At 32.4% G+C, this 15,976-nt stretch overlaps 1 protein-coding gene across 1 annotated transcript; it reads right to left on the reverse strand.

The window, feature by feature from the left end:
- Nucleotides 1-9,336: 9,336 nt before the first annotated feature.
- Nucleotides 9,337-14,822, reverse strand: LOC133190825 (TD and POZ domain-containing protein 3-like). The gene is made up of 8 exons (XM_061326507.1): nucleotides 14,726-14,822; nucleotides 14,228-14,333; nucleotides 13,881-14,054; nucleotides 13,337-13,445; nucleotides 12,874-13,058; nucleotides 11,789-11,906; nucleotides 10,364-10,486; nucleotides 9,337-9,676 (listed from the first exon to the last, which is right to left on the reverse strand). Exons 1-8 carry the CDS (start codon nucleotides 14,809-14,811, stop codon nucleotides 9,528-9,530), a joined length of 1,050 nt encoding a protein of 349 aa, XP_061182491.1. The 5' UTR covers nucleotides 14,812-14,822; the 3' UTR covers nucleotides 9,337-9,527.
- Nucleotides 14,823-15,976: the final 1,154 nt, after the last annotated feature.

Consider the following 15,976-nt stretch of genomic DNA (forward strand, 5'->3'; position numbering starts at 1 on the left):
GAGGAAAAAATATTGATTCATGGGGATTTGATTTCATGATTGAAGAAAATTGAGTTGTTTTAAATTTGATATTTTACATTTTATGGAGGACCTGAATTTTTGGGTCTCTACTGACCATGAAATCACAAATTTACCATGAAATCATGAAATTAGTGATTTCACAGTATTCAGGGAATATGTTAACTGTTAAGAATATGTTACTGTAACAATTTCTTGGAATATAATAAATCTTTGCATGTTCAGATGGAATGTGTTCAGGGAATTTTAAAATACACTTTCTTTTTGTTAGGGTCACCTTTATTTATTTGTATTTACTTGTGCAAGAATATACTTCTTAGATTTGACAATCATTATGGGTTTATGTTCACAATATTGTTTTACGCATCTCTGCAAGTCAATTTCTTGAAGTCATTTGAACTTAGTACTGCTTTTGCTATAGGACTTTTCTTATTTTTTATATAGCACCAGTAATATTGTTTAAGTTGCTTAATAAATTTAAATTGATGGTCAAACTCTGTGATAAATAGTTATTGTTATTTATATACACATTTCTTGTATGAAACTAATCGTTGAAAATAAAAATGATAGTCTAAATTATACACTTTTTATTTCAATAGACGTATAATGAGTCTGAAAATCAGAAATATCTGACATTTTCCAGGCTTTTTAGCTCACCTGAGCTGTAAGCTCGTGAGCTTTTCTGGTCATCCATTGTCTTGAATCCATCTGTCTCTCCATCTACTTCTTTTAAAGAACACTGGGCCAAATTCAGTCAAACTTGGTCCTTGGGTAAAGGGGATTCTGAATTATTCAAATGAAGGACCATGCCCCTTCCAAGGGGAGATAATCAAGAAAAGGTAAAAAATAAGTGGGGGTCATTTAAAAATCTTAAGAACCACTGAGCCAGAAAACATGGAACTTGGGTAAAACCCTTATGAAACGGTCTAAATTGTTCAAATTATGACCCCCTCGGATAATGTGAAGTCACAATAGGGGAACAGTTTTGCTTGTGATTATAAAGGAATAAATCTTTAAAATTCTTCTTTTCAAGAGCAGGTCAGGAGGGCCATGAAACATTTTATTTATAATTATGTGCATCCCATGGAAAAGTGAACTGCCTATATAGGCAGTTAAGAAGCAGTTCTTTAGCAGTTTTACAGATTTCAAGCAGTTTTCTAACAGTTTCAGACAGTTGGGCTTTTACTGCTCTTTTATAACTGCCAGAGCTTTAGGAGTAAACAGTTTTCCTAAGCAGTTTTTAAGCAGTTATCATTTTCCCTAGCAGTTATATCACAGCTGCCAATGCTTGGGGAGAAGACAGTTTTCCTAAGCAGTTTTGTAAGCAGTAATTAGCAGTTTCTTTAGTTTTTTGATTGGGATTGAGATTAATTTCAAAGTTGGGCTCAGTGATCAGTAAATATACACAACAGGAACCATGCATACAAGTCTGACCGCCAAAATTCAACTTCAGCTGCCATGTTGTATTGTTGGAGTCAGAAGGAAAGCAACATGAAGTACTCAAGAAGCCTGCAGCTATAGCCACAAAGATTTAGCTAGGTTGATAGAAATTATGATGCAGACATTTAACCACTGGTAGGTACAATATATTTATTAATATGTCACCTTGAATAAGGAGATGAATTGCATGATTTAAAATATATGCCTCTGTTTGTATTAAAATTATATATATATATATATATATATATATATATATATATATATATATATATATATATATATATATATATATATATATATATATATATATATATGATCCATTTCACATAATTTAATTTTTTTTCATTTACAGTTTCAGAAGAGAAGTGAGACTATAATTATCTTGGATCCCCCTGTTTTTGTGTCTCTTTCAAGAAAAACAGCTTGATCTATAAACAGTTGAATTAATTACAGAAACAGTGCCAACATATTATACTTTTGTGGTAACCAGATTGAAAAACCTGACAATTTGGATTTTTTCACAAGTTTATCAGCTTGTATATGTTTGAATTATGTGAGTCTTGTCAAACATTATATATGCCCTGGGATATATTCTTACGTCAGTGAGTATAATTGCATGCATGGTTGTGAATGTGAATAATATATAAGATGCACATATTGTATCAAGTTACACAGATTATAACAGATGTAGGTATTAAACAGTACATTTTTAAATATTTTTCCTAAGAAAATATATTTCTAAAAAGACAAAATTGCAGTGTTTAATTTTTGCTAGCAAAAGTTCCATAATCAATGCATTTTTGATAATATATAAAGGAAAATGGCTGAAGTAGGTACCATTCTTTTAACATGCATTCAATTTGATATCTTAATGTGAAATAATGTGTTATAAACTACAGTATGATAAATATATAATTAACTTACAATTCTGTTGTTTTAATTATTTCATGGATTAATATTATTACGGTGAGTCTGCAATATTTCAGCCAAATCTCGGCAGGGTTTCAATTTAAAATTGTACGTTTGTGTTACCAGTTTTAGCGTCATCGTATTGCTTTGAATATTCATTAGACATAACCATAAATGGAAATGGATTAACAGTTCTAAAGCAGTTATTTGCAGTTTCAAGCAGTTTTTTAAAACTCATTTAAATATTTCGCTAAAATTAACTGCTTCAAAACTGGTTGAAAACTGGGAAGGCTAAGAAAAACTGCCTTGAACTGCCTATTTTCATGAATAATTATCAACTTGTCTGAGGGACATGGAAGGCTAAGGAAGGTTAAGGAACTGCTAATAAACTGCTTATAAAATAAAACTGGGAAGGCTTAATAACTGCCAACAAACTGCCTTCCACTTTGACATGGGCAATCATCCTCAGGTAGTGCAGATTAGTTCATTCAAATCATGGCCCCATGGAAAAGGATAGGGCCACAACAGGTGGATCAAGGTTTTTACATGGGGACTGGATAAAAAGTACATATAAAATTCTTTTCAAGAAAATCAAAATATCAAATTTTGTACAATTCATGCATGCAGAAATCTCTACAAGGCCATGTTACCGTATAAGCAGAAATTTTAGCGAGGATTCGATTTTGGCATATTTAGCAAGGGTATAGAGATCATTAAAATGAAATATCAATAACAATTTATTTGACATTAGAGGTAACTGTTTTCTTTCTATGCACCATAAAATTGCTAAAATTACTTCTCACTAAAATTAAATACTGATTTTTAAGGACAAATCGCTTAATCTGCAGCTCATTCAATATATCACTTACATGGTAGACAGCTTAATATTGAAACAACCCAGTGTTGTATGGAGTCAGTGTTTGTTATGTCATATGACCTCCTGGGGCTAGAGTGAGGCTACAAAGTTTGTAGCCCATGGATCTATGATTTGGATATTTGATGTGCCAGGCTTATATTCTTACATGTACCATGCATCATATTTATTAACTAAGTCAAAATGCTTTTGAATGACCGGTAATGTACAAGCATTTCTTAACTAGGCCTATATAGTGTTAAATTCACAATTTTTCAGTCTTCTAATGAAAGCAAGTATAAATGTATTCATATTAATATGTGAGTGAAGAATTCTCATATGTTGATTCAAGTTTTTCAAAAGAGGACCCATGTAGGAGTACATGTATGGGAGATCAAATAATATAATCTGGTAAGAAACAATAGGACCACAAGTGGCCAAATATTTACTGTAGATTAATTGGTATTAAATTGGGAGGGAGAGGGGAGCAGAGTAAAATACTATAATAGAGCACAGTTATAGTGAACACGCTTACAATGAATTCACATTTTCATTGTTATCAAACTATTGAGGACTGTTCAGATAATTATAATAAATTAAGTTTATAATACTGTATACAGGGAAATTTTTGCCCCCGTTTTATTTTCGCCCCTTTCGCCCGACCCTCAATTGGGCGAATTTAAAACGGGGCGAATTAAAGGAATACACTATTATTTCTTAAACAAAACTATGACTGGGCGAATTTAAAACGGGCAAACTTGTTTGCAAGTGTGAAAGGGCGAAAATAACATGGGGTGAAAATAACCCTGTATACAGTAAATAAAAATTATTTGTCCCTGTCACTTTATCATACGCGTAATTTACTTCAAATGTACATACAGTAACAAATAGGCTTCAATTTGTAAACTTGCACAGTATTTTATGGCAAATTTAATTATTTAACAAGTCCTCTGTAAAAAGAATTTAGATTTTTAAGAATTTTTTACTTAAATCATTAATGAATACGTAGCTTACAGCTACAGCGGTTGAGCCCCAGTAAGGCTGGGTATGATTCAATTATTTGTAGGAATTTAGGCTGGACTGAGGACATTGGCCTGGATAGCTCAGTGGTTAGAGCACCTGACTAGTAATGCAGGGGTCCTGGGTTCGATTCCCGGTCCAACCATATGTTTTTCATTATATATATATATATTTATAAATTTTCAATGTATATTAACTCATTCCTCCTTTCCATACTACATATTCATCTACCAGAAAGAGAAAAGGGACTAGGGAGAGTATAATTGCCCATGGATCTTCCATATGTTAACATACTCATCTTTATGCATCCGTTTTTGAATTAGCAAAATCCACAGGATTTTGTGATACTTTTGGGTCAAATTAAGATTTTTATGTGATAAAATCTATCAATAGTGAAGCTGTTAATACAGTATTCATTTAGACATTGACCAATCAAAATTACTTTTCACAAAACCCAAGGTTTATAATAATGATCTTTGTCACAACTTTAATTCGAAGTTCTAACAAATCACTTTCAAATATTAAGTTGAATGTGTTGAAAAGACTAGAAATATGTCCATAGGTCATGAATGCCCCGCCGAGGGTATATTAGTAATGCAACATTTTAACACAAATTGAGAAAAGTGAGGTCAAGGTCAAAGGAAAGGTCAAGGTGAAAAAATATTGATGCAGTTGAATAGCTTATATCAGTATGTATCAGCATATGAAGTTTGACACTAATTTAAGAAAAGTGAGGTCAAGGTCAAAGGAAAGGTCAAGTTCAAAAATTGTTGATGCAGTTGAAAAGGATACATCAGTATGTATTAGCATATGAAGTTTGATAAAAATATTATGAATGGTTTCTTTAAAACTGAACTAAACACTAATTTAAGAAAAGTGAGGTCAAGGTTAAAGGAAAGGTCAAGGTCAAAAAATATTGATGCAGTTGAATAGCTCTCATCAGTATGTATCAGCCTATGAAGTTTAATAACACTATCTTGAATGGTATCTTTAAAACTGAGCTAAACACTAATTTAAGAAAAGGTCAAAGGAAAGGTCAAGGTCAAAAATATTGATGCAGTTGAATAGCTCAGCATATGAAGTTTATTAGAAATATCTTGAATTGTTTCATTAAAACTGAGCTAAACACTAATTTAAGAAAAGTGAGGTCAAGGTCAAAAGAACGTTCAAGGTCAAAAAATGGTGATGCAGTTGAATAGCTTACATCAGTATGTATCAACATATGAAGTTTGATTACACTATCTTGAATGGTATCTTTAAAACTGAGCTAAACACTAATTAAAGAAAAGTGAGGTCAAGGTCAAAGAAAGGTCAAGGTCAAAAAATGTTGATGCAGTTGAATAGCTTACATCAGTATGTATCAACATATGAAGTTTGATTACACTATCTTGAATGGTATCTTTAAAACTGAGCTAAACACTAATTTAAGAAAAGTGAGGTCAAGGTCAAAAGAAAGGTCAAGGTCAAAAAATGTTGATACAGTTGAGTAGCTTACATCAGTATGTAATAACATATGAAGTTTGATTACACTATCTTGAATGGTATCTTTAAAACTGAGCTAAACACTAATTAAAGAAAAGTGAGGTCAAGGTCAAAGGAAAGGTCAAAGTCAAAAAATGTTGATGCAGTTGCATAGTTCTCATCAATATCTATCAGCATATGAAGTTTGATAAAAATATCTTGGATAGTTTCTTTGAAACTGAGCTTTGAACAGAGCAAAACGCAAAGTGTGACGGAAGGACAGGCGGAAGGACGGAAGACGGACATGACAAACACTATATGCCCCGGCCATATTCATGGCGGGGCATAAAAATAACAGCTACAACATTATCACAGATTTTATTTTAAGAAAGTTACCCTGAGCAGAACAAGAGTAGAAAGAGTCAATAAAAGCTGTTAATTTACAATAAAAGCTGTTCATATTAAAAAATACCTGAGTTTGTATGAGACAATATTTTTTTTGTGCATTGTACATAAGATAATGTAGACATACTTTTTTTCCGTGTGGTATAAATTTACGCTATGTAATGGCAATCCAAGAAATCTGCATTATTTTTCACCTGCAGATTGAACAGAATTTAAGATTCTGCGGAATTATGACCCCGTGAAATCTGCATTATTTTTTCACCTGCAGATTGAACAGAAATTATAATTCTGCAGAATTATGACCCCGTGGAAAAAAGTACAGGTACATTTACAGTATAAAATCCATGAGTTAAATTACAATTGAGTTAAAAGACATAAAAATCTGATAAAAATTTGGATAAGTAAAATACATATAAATAAAATAAATAAATAGGTAGATACACATGTATCACAAATATCATAACAATACATGTATTTTGTTTGCTATAACTGTCGAAGTACAAATCAACAAGTACAAATGTAAATAACTTTGAAAACACTTCATGATTTTTTTCTCACACAAAATAGATTTTAAAAAATCAAAAACACTAAATTGAAATATTTTTAGGCATGGTTGTGAGTATATATTAAAAAAAGAAAATGAATTTGTTTTAATTTTCTTATAAGATACTACAGATTTGAGTATTGTGAGGTTTACAAACATTTTCATTCTCCATGGTCAGAAATAATTAATCAGTAGTGTTTAGACTATATTTCCACTAACGTACACACATGATGCACTGCATAAAATTCAATAAATGCAATTTCACCTTTCAGGGTTAGTATATAGGCAAATATAAACATGTATATACTCACAAAATCAACAAATCTAAGTAACAAATTTTACATATCTATAAAGCACTATTTTTGCAATTTGAAAGATTGTATACATGCATGTGTCAAAAACATAAAGAACTGACTTGTTGTCAATTTACCATGTTTACCAGTGCTTTATTTATATGTGAAATACCATCTCAGGCTCTGTGCATAACATCGCATTACCTTGGTAACTTTTCAGAAAGAGTTTTCTATGTAAATAGTTGATTAAAAACAAAAATAACAAGGCCATCCCAAGTTTTTTCTATGTTTAGCGTCCGCGTGCGCCTTGGTTTTTGACACCCCATGTCAGAAAAAACAAACAGAATCAGGGACCAAAAATTCATTATTTTGGTCAATTTTTTTAATTTCTGCCGATCTCTCTAAATTATTTGTAAATAATATGACATAATTGTAATTTTAAGTATTTAGTACCTCGATTTTGCTGAAGAAAATAAGTTGCTACATGAAAAATAAATTAATGAAATCAAATCCTTACGTCATTTTTATGACTATAAAGTCTGTGTTTTATTTTTTGGCTTGTGTGTGTTTTGCGAATAGGTAGCTAGGTTTTTGAAAGGTGGGTGGACGCTAAACAGAGAAAAAACTTGGAATGACCCAATGTGTTATCCCCTAAATTCAATAAAAAAACAAAATCACAGATTTCAACTGATAATATCAAAATAACACTATTTAATAACAAGAGGCCCAAGGGCCTTAATGGTCACCTGAGTATAAAACAACAATCCATAGAAGATCCATAGAGTATAAAATAAACTGATAGAAAGAGCTTTTGTAAATCTTTGATTGTCCTTTGTGGCCCCACCCTATCCCCAGAGTCCAGAAACATGATTTGAACTTGAATCTATACTACCTGAGGATGTATCCATGTAAATATATCCAATCATGGCTTTGCTGTTCTTGAGAAAAGAATTTTTTCAAGATTTTTCCTACATATTCTAATATAAAACTTTCATTGTCCATTGTGGCCCACCCTACCCCTGGGGATCATGGTTTTAACAAACTTGAATCTACACTACAGAAGATGTTTCCACATTTCATCTTTCTTGGCCCAGTGGTTCTGGAGAAGATTTTTTCAATGTATTCCTATGTAAAACTTTGATCATCCATTGTGAACTTGCCCTACCCCTGGGGGTCATGATTTGAACAAACTTGAATCTAAGCTACCCGAGGATGTTTCCAGATAAGTTTCATTTTTCTTGGCCCAGTGTTTCTGGAGAAGAAAATTTGTAAAGATTTTTTCTATGTATTTCTATGTAAAACTTTGATCATATCAAAATGACTAATCATGGCTTTGCAGTTCTTGAGAAGAAATTTTCCTATAAATTCCTATGTAAGACTTTGATCCTCCATTGTGGCCCCACCCTACCCCGGGGGTCATGATTTGAACAAACTTGAATCTACACTACCTGAGGATGCTTCCATATAAATATGACCAATCATGGCTTTGCTGTTCCTGAGAGGAAGATTTTTAAAGATTTTTGCAATATATTTCTATGTAAAACTTTGATCGTCTATTGTGGCCCCACCCTATCCCCAGGGGTCATGATTTGAACAAACTTGAATCAACATTACCTGAGGATGCTTCCATATAAATATGACTCATCACGACTTTGCTATTCTTGAGAAGAAGATTTTTAAAGATTTTTCCTATATATTTCTATGTAAACTTTGATCATCCATTGTGGTCCCTCCCTACCCCGGGGGGTCAGGATTTGAACAAACTTCAATCTACACTACCTGAGGATGCTTCCATATAAATATGACCAATCAGGGCTTAGTTGTTCCTGAGAAGACGATTTTTAAGGATTTTTCCTATATATCTTTATGTAAAACTTTGATCCCCCATTGTGCCCCTGGGGGTCATAATTTTAACAAACTTGAGTCTACACTATCTGATGATGTTTCCATATAAGTTTCATCTTACCTGGTTTAGTGGTTCTTGAGAAGAAGATTTTTAAAAGATACCATTAATTTTTCAAATATTCTTAATTATCTCCCCTTGGAAGAAGGCGTGGCCCTTCATTTGAACAAACTTGAATCATCTTTACCCAAGGATAGTTTGTGGCAAGTTTGGTGGAAATTGGTCCAGTGGTTCTTGAGAAGAAGTCAAAAATGTGAAAAGTTTATGCAGGACGCACACCCGCACGCCCGCACGACGAAAACAGATAGCAACAGGTCACCTGAGTGACTCAGGTGACCTAAAAACTATTTAAATAAATCTAACAATATCCTTATCTATGTGATGATTGGAGGTACTGCATCAGATTTATAGTTAATAGACACAGTTTTATATGAAAAATAAATTCACATAATTTAAATTATTTCTATATAGGAACTAGCATGTGTACGTCATGGAAACTTGCATTGTGTACATACTTATACATTGTATATAAATGGCAATTTTCACTGAAAATAGCTTACGTATATTCACCAGTACACTTGATTCCACCTAAACCAACACCTGTGCATTTCCACATGATAAGGTGAATCCTATTTTCCTTGTTCTCTCTAGTCATGTGATGAATAAAATGGCTGTTTCCTTTTATTTGGAATCGGAGATGGACATCTTCTCTGTCATGTGTTGGATGATATCCACCATTACATCTTTGGGTAGAGATGTGAAGTTTGGCTGTCGGACAACCTCATCCATTTTTGATCTCATAAATCCCATGGCTGCAGTCATCAAATCCTCTGTAAAGAGAATTTAGATTTTTGAAAATTTTTGACTTAAGTAAAAATATGAGGTCATTAGCACATCAAAGTTTCCCCATGGTAATTGTTATGGCTGCATGTTCTTGAACTTGATTTTAAAGAAAAAATGTTACGATTTGAGTTCAACTTTTGTGACTTCTCAGTGTTGCATTGCAAACCTGATGCAAAATACTACTGGTATTATATATTGCAAGATTTACTTAAAGATATAAAATAGATAACAAACACTTTGAGAATGCAGCAGTAAATTTATTTTGTTTATTTTAACAAAATAAATTTACAGCTGCATTTTCACGAAGTGTTGGTGATCTGTTTTATATCTTTTAGTTTACAACTTTAGGTATAGACCCTATTGAATACCGTTCGGTATCCACACGTGAGAATCTTCCACAATTTCAACCTCAAGGTGTTGGTCTCCAGTTTTTCTTTGTTTTGTATTGCAAGATTTAGTTAGAAATTGTTCCATGTGATTTTTGATTTTATAACTTATACATGTACTCCATAGCAAAGCTTTACCTAACTTTAGTATTACAGCTTATATATCAGTACCTTATATATAAAGTATTCTTAAGAAACCTAGTTACCTGAAAAGTTACCTGAGTACAATGTTTGTTACCTATCATGGGGAGTTTAGTTATTACCTATCATGGGGAGTTTAGTTATTACCTATCATGGGGAGTTTAGTTGAGGCCTCTACGTAAATGTCCACCACATTCTCCGTATTGAGGTTGGAGCAAAGGTTGATGAAAGCTATTGACTTCAGGCCATCAAGACAGAACTGGTCAGCAACTACAATGTTTTAAAAAAAAAAATGTGTAGTTCTTACCCTGAGCCATTAAACAATATGCCACAGCATTAGATTTCCTGCAATATAAATGTGTCCTCATGATGCAAGACACTGTTAAAAGAATACATAATATCATTCACTTGTGTGTATTCTTTTGAAAATTTTTCCTCTCATAATATTATTATCCTGACTCTAAAGGGCACATTGAAACAAGAGACCTTAAAGGCCTTAAATGCTCATCTCAGTAACATTAGTTTCTTAATTAAGGAATGACCCAACTTAGCTGCACCTGAAAACAAGCTTCAAAATCATGAAACAGACTTTCAAAATTTCAATCATGTTGGATGTTTATCAATTTTGAATTGAAATTCTAAATTTGCAGGTAGCAGCACTTTGTTGGTGAAATGTTGAATAATATTTCTCTTTTTGGACTACTGTAGAATCCTCATTATTCATGATGGACCAATGTTCATGGATTTCATGGGTCACCCTTACCCATGAACGATTATTTTATCTACGTATTGTTTCACTGTTAGTATTAACCATATAAACGAGTAACCCATGAAATTACGTCCCCATGAACCAGTAAAATTTTGTTTGCCCACGAACATTGACCCCCCACAAATGATTCCACAGTATTTGACATTCACATCATTTCAGTGCAATACATATACACATTTTGACTTGCATGAATTAGACAAACTAGTAGTAAGCTGTTTTCAATTATCATCATACAGTTTGTCTGATTTATGATCAGGAGTATGAGAGATTTATAAACAAATAATGAATTTTTATCATAGGACCACATTATTGGAATAAATTGTAAATGAGATTGGTTTTAAGGTTGGGATTGATTTGTTTTTGATATATTTCTTATTCCTTCTCAATGATTATTTGCACGTAGGCATATTTTTCATGAAGCACTAGCGCGCTTCATGAAATATGCCTATGTGACAAGTCTGTGTAATTTACACACCAATAACTCACACAAAACCTAAAAACATTCCTTATATTTACATATTACATGTTCAAAAGCACCAAGAATATACCCAGAGTTTGAATTATTCACTGCCCTATATCGTTACTTTTTTATTAACGTCTCTGAAGCTCATTGTGATGTCACTTTAGGGCGAGTTTCTCCATGCATATTTCTACGCATGAGTATACATGAAAATGGCATTCAAATCAATTTCACAGTTGGCTTAGTAGAAAAACATAGCAAATGTAAATATAATGTAATAAGTCTGACAGTGGATTAAAACACTTGAACGCTATTTAAAAACTAAGAGTGCTAGCCTCTATACCTCTCCATATTTCTAGCAGTAGAAGGCAGTCAGAATTCTGGTCAATCTCATTGGTGTAAATAAAATGCAGAATTATTGCAAAAGCATCCGCACTAACATCCTTCAGTTCTATTGGCTCCTATAATTAAATAATAATCCAGACTAAATAAAGATTCAAACAAGGTAAAAAAAATTCTTAAGGTTCATTGATACACTGCCCGCAAGATATGCCAAAATTATGTGCATTTTAATTATAAATTAGATGTCTTGCGGAAAATCATAAGTGTTGAAGTAAAATTTTATAACATGAGCTGAGGGATCATGAACCTTAACTAAGTTTAAAGACTAACTGTATATCAGGTAGTTTAAATTTAAAAACCAACTCCAAATTTAAAAAAAATTGGAACGTGCATGTTTTTGATTTTAATTATCTAATTGATAAAAGACATGTATGGACTTTGCGTGAAGAAAAGCAGTATCTATAAACCTGACACTATATAGGGGTGCAGCGGGTCACTTACTGTGGAATCATTTCAATTTGAGGGGGTCAATGTTCATGGACTAGCAAAAATTTTATTGGTTCAACATAATTTCTTAGGTAACTTGTATACAAATGATTCAATGAATAAATTTGTTGACAAAATTAACTGTTTGGATGTAAATTTTGTAGGCAAGGGTGACCCACAAAATCCACTAACATTGGTCCCCCACGAATTATATTGATTCCACAGTATTACATATAAGTAGTACAAATGAGCTGCTAATAAATGATACCCTTTTATGATTGGGTATGGATATTGTGTTGAAATACATGATAAAGTAATCTTTCTGAAAAAAATAATATTAAAATATCATAAACTTTATTAAATTACTTACCTAGCTTAAGTATTCAATCACACAGATTTCCTAATATTACTGCAACTTTAATGCATGCATTAAATGCCTATCTCTATAAGAGTTTGTCCTTGACCAAACCAAACCATTACATGAATTCCTTACAGTTCCCTAGTTTATTTGATGTCATCCTGTATTCTTAGTAATAGTTTATCATCAAATCTTATGTGTGTAGTGATTTATGTTTAGACTTCAGTTAATTCCATCCTTACATTTGCTCTACTCTCCCTCATTTGGTCACAGAACATGGCCCTGAAGAAGTCTGAACGGACAGTCAGTATAGCCTTGTGACCATGGAATATTCTACCATCCACAGAAAACTTGACATCACTAAATAGGTCAGAATTGACCAGCTGACCCATATCTTTGGACAACTGTGCTGGCATCTCTGGCAAATCTGTAACAATAAAGTCCTTGAACAATGTTTATTTAATTTGTGTGTAATAATCACTTCATATTTGAATGTGACCAAAGAGACATGAACTGGAAAATCAAATGGAGAACTTTTTTGTAAGTTATTTGTTAATGTTGAGGTTTTTCTTTCTAATTTTTTAATTGTGTAAACAAAATATTTTTTGATAAATTCACTCATTTTATTGCTGTTCATCTGTTCTTTTTTCATTTATTGAATTTATATATAATGTATACTATATAATCAAATATAGACAGCCTTACCAAAATTAAATTTGGTACCGACCATCTCAACAGCATCAATCTCCACCCAAGTTCCAGCTGCGGTGCAGTCTACTTCAATTCTTAATTCATCTACTTGATAGGCAGGTTTCTGGTAAAATAATAACATAATTAAAAATACCAGAGTTATAAATATGTTTGGGAAAAAAAGGCTAGGTCTCCCACAAAAGAAATTTGAGGAATTGTATTTCATAATTTTTTTCTGAATACTGTACAATTCTTACCAAAATACGGATTATGTTCAGAATTTCAATAGCTGCATGCACCAACTGTGCAAGTTTTGGCTGATATACAGATAGGCAAGATAAATTTCTGTCTCAAATAGTATGCCTTACTTTCCCATTTATCTTTGTGATATTGAACATGCAGATGTAAATATCCTATGCATACATGATTTAGTAACATACTTTAAATCTTTATTTATGTATCTACAATGCATGCCAAATTGTACTGCTTTCCTTAATGGTAAAATGTTGTCACAGAGATAATTTTTTCATGACGTAAAAAATATTCTTTCTTAATGTACCTGAATAGGTGGAGAAAAAATCCTGCTTTTCTTCATACATGTTACATGGTTGGCCTGATAAATTGTCTCCCATTTTCCTGAAGGATTTTTTACTTTGACCCTCTTTGTGCCTCCTGAATGGTAAGTCTCATAAATATTGACCTCAGTCAGATAAACTTTTTCATGATACTGGACCTGAAAATAAATTATTAGTATGGCTAAATTGTAAATCTAAATTGATGATGCTCAAATAGCTGTTTGAAAGCATGTTTTTGAATGACAGTAAAATATTTTGAAAAAATTGCAAATGGTTACTTTAATCCAAAGATAATAGAATCTCCCCTAGGAATTCTCAGAGAGAGGCTCACCTCAACAAACTGATTGGCATCAATATCCTTGCTTGCCCAGGCCCCGTGGAGGTCTCCATGTTGTGGGTACACTCTCGGAGGTCCAACTACAGTGTTGGCAGACCAACTGTTTGTAAGTCAATTTTAATTATCATTGTAAGAAATATTGTAATGAATGTTCTTCAATGATCTGTCACAGATCACATATCTGTCAGAATGTGGACTAATTTGGGTCACAGAGACTGCACCCTCTTAATAAAAAGAAAATTAGAAAAATAAAAAATTTTCAATATTTATTATTAATCCATTTAAAGTATTTCTGAGAGATTTTATTCAATATTTGATGAAAAGACTTTGAAAGCACCTGACCCAAACCAAAATGGTATCCATTAATAAACAATTTTCTGGCCTAGGGGAAAGGGTACCCTACCAGAACCACACCCCCGCCCCTTCTAAATTTCCAGAAACCCTGGTAATGGCAATATTATTAAGCACGTAAAAAAAATATGAAATATTCACCTGCTGGAATTGTATTGCGAGGAAAAGTTTTTAACTTTTGCTACAAACTGTCGAATCTTGTTGATATCTTCACTACACTGAGCCATGTTGATGGCTGAAATTTGCTGGAAATTTCACCTAAAATTCACACAACAATTATTTAACTAATGTATCAATCATTCAAGGTGAAAGAATGATGAACTTTTATTCAATAATGTGCAGTTTTTGAGGAGTTGGAGTGCTCTTTGTTGGTATTTTGAACTTAGCTTATGCTTTTTCATGTGGCGACAACAAGCAACAAATTATTTATTTTTAATACAACAGGTCAAGTACAATCACTCTTTTGTAAGCAATAAATATACAATTTTTCCAATGGGTGGCACAGTAGCTCTATGGTCGTTCATCTCATTTTTTTTCCAGACCAGCAAGCTATATTCTCTTTAGAGAAGTGGACAGGCTTTCGCCTGGGCGAAAGCCTGTCCACTTCTCTAAAGAGAATAAGAAAGCTACAGATCTGTAGCTTGTCAAGGTACAAGTGCAATATCAGAGAGGATCGTCAGAGAGAATTAGAAAATCTTCGTCTTATCAAAGGCTTTAACAATAGTTATACAGATTGTTCAGAATTGCTTACTTTAATACACTTGCACTGATGACGGATGTACATCAAAATAATGATGACAACAGTTTGTTTTTCCAAAATATTGCGCAACCATTGCATACAAAGTAGATCGTTCATAAAATTATTCGTTAGACTTCCATGTCCAACTTTTAAGAAATAAACAAACTTTGTTATCTTAATATATGTTGTATAATTTCAGGTCCCTCAAAAAAGGTAAATCTATCAGAATTAGAATAAATCATATCATTTGAAATACGATTATCAATAATACACAAATTGATTTTCTGTACAAATTAATTTGAACTTACTAGGGTTTGGGTAAAGGAAGATAACATGTAACATGAGGTACCTGTCTTAGTTTCCGTAATTTGGAGCATCGATTCAACAGTATTCACTTTTCTAACGTTATCTTCTTTAAATATGTCTTGTATATATTTGCATTAAAGCTAAAAATCATACACATACACACAGAATGTTGCAAAAAGGTCAATTATTTTTTTTAGAATCCGCAGCTTTTGAAATTGTTTATTAAAATAACGATATGAAACAGAGAGAAGTTTGTAAGTTTACTATGTAATGTAATTTCTGAAACAATAGCTTCTTCCTTAAAACATTTTTTCTGCATCAATATTTTCTTAATAAAATTTTAACAG

The sequence above is a fragment of the Saccostrea echinata genome, unplaced genomic scaffold (genome assembly GCF_033153115.1).
Source record: "Saccostrea echinata isolate AGI-Se365-2 ecotype Australia unplaced genomic scaffold, CSIRO_AGI_Sech_v1 ptg000022l, whole genome shotgun sequence".
Taxonomy (NCBI): Eukaryota; Metazoa; Mollusca; class Bivalvia; order Ostreida; family Ostreidae; genus Saccostrea; species Saccostrea echinata.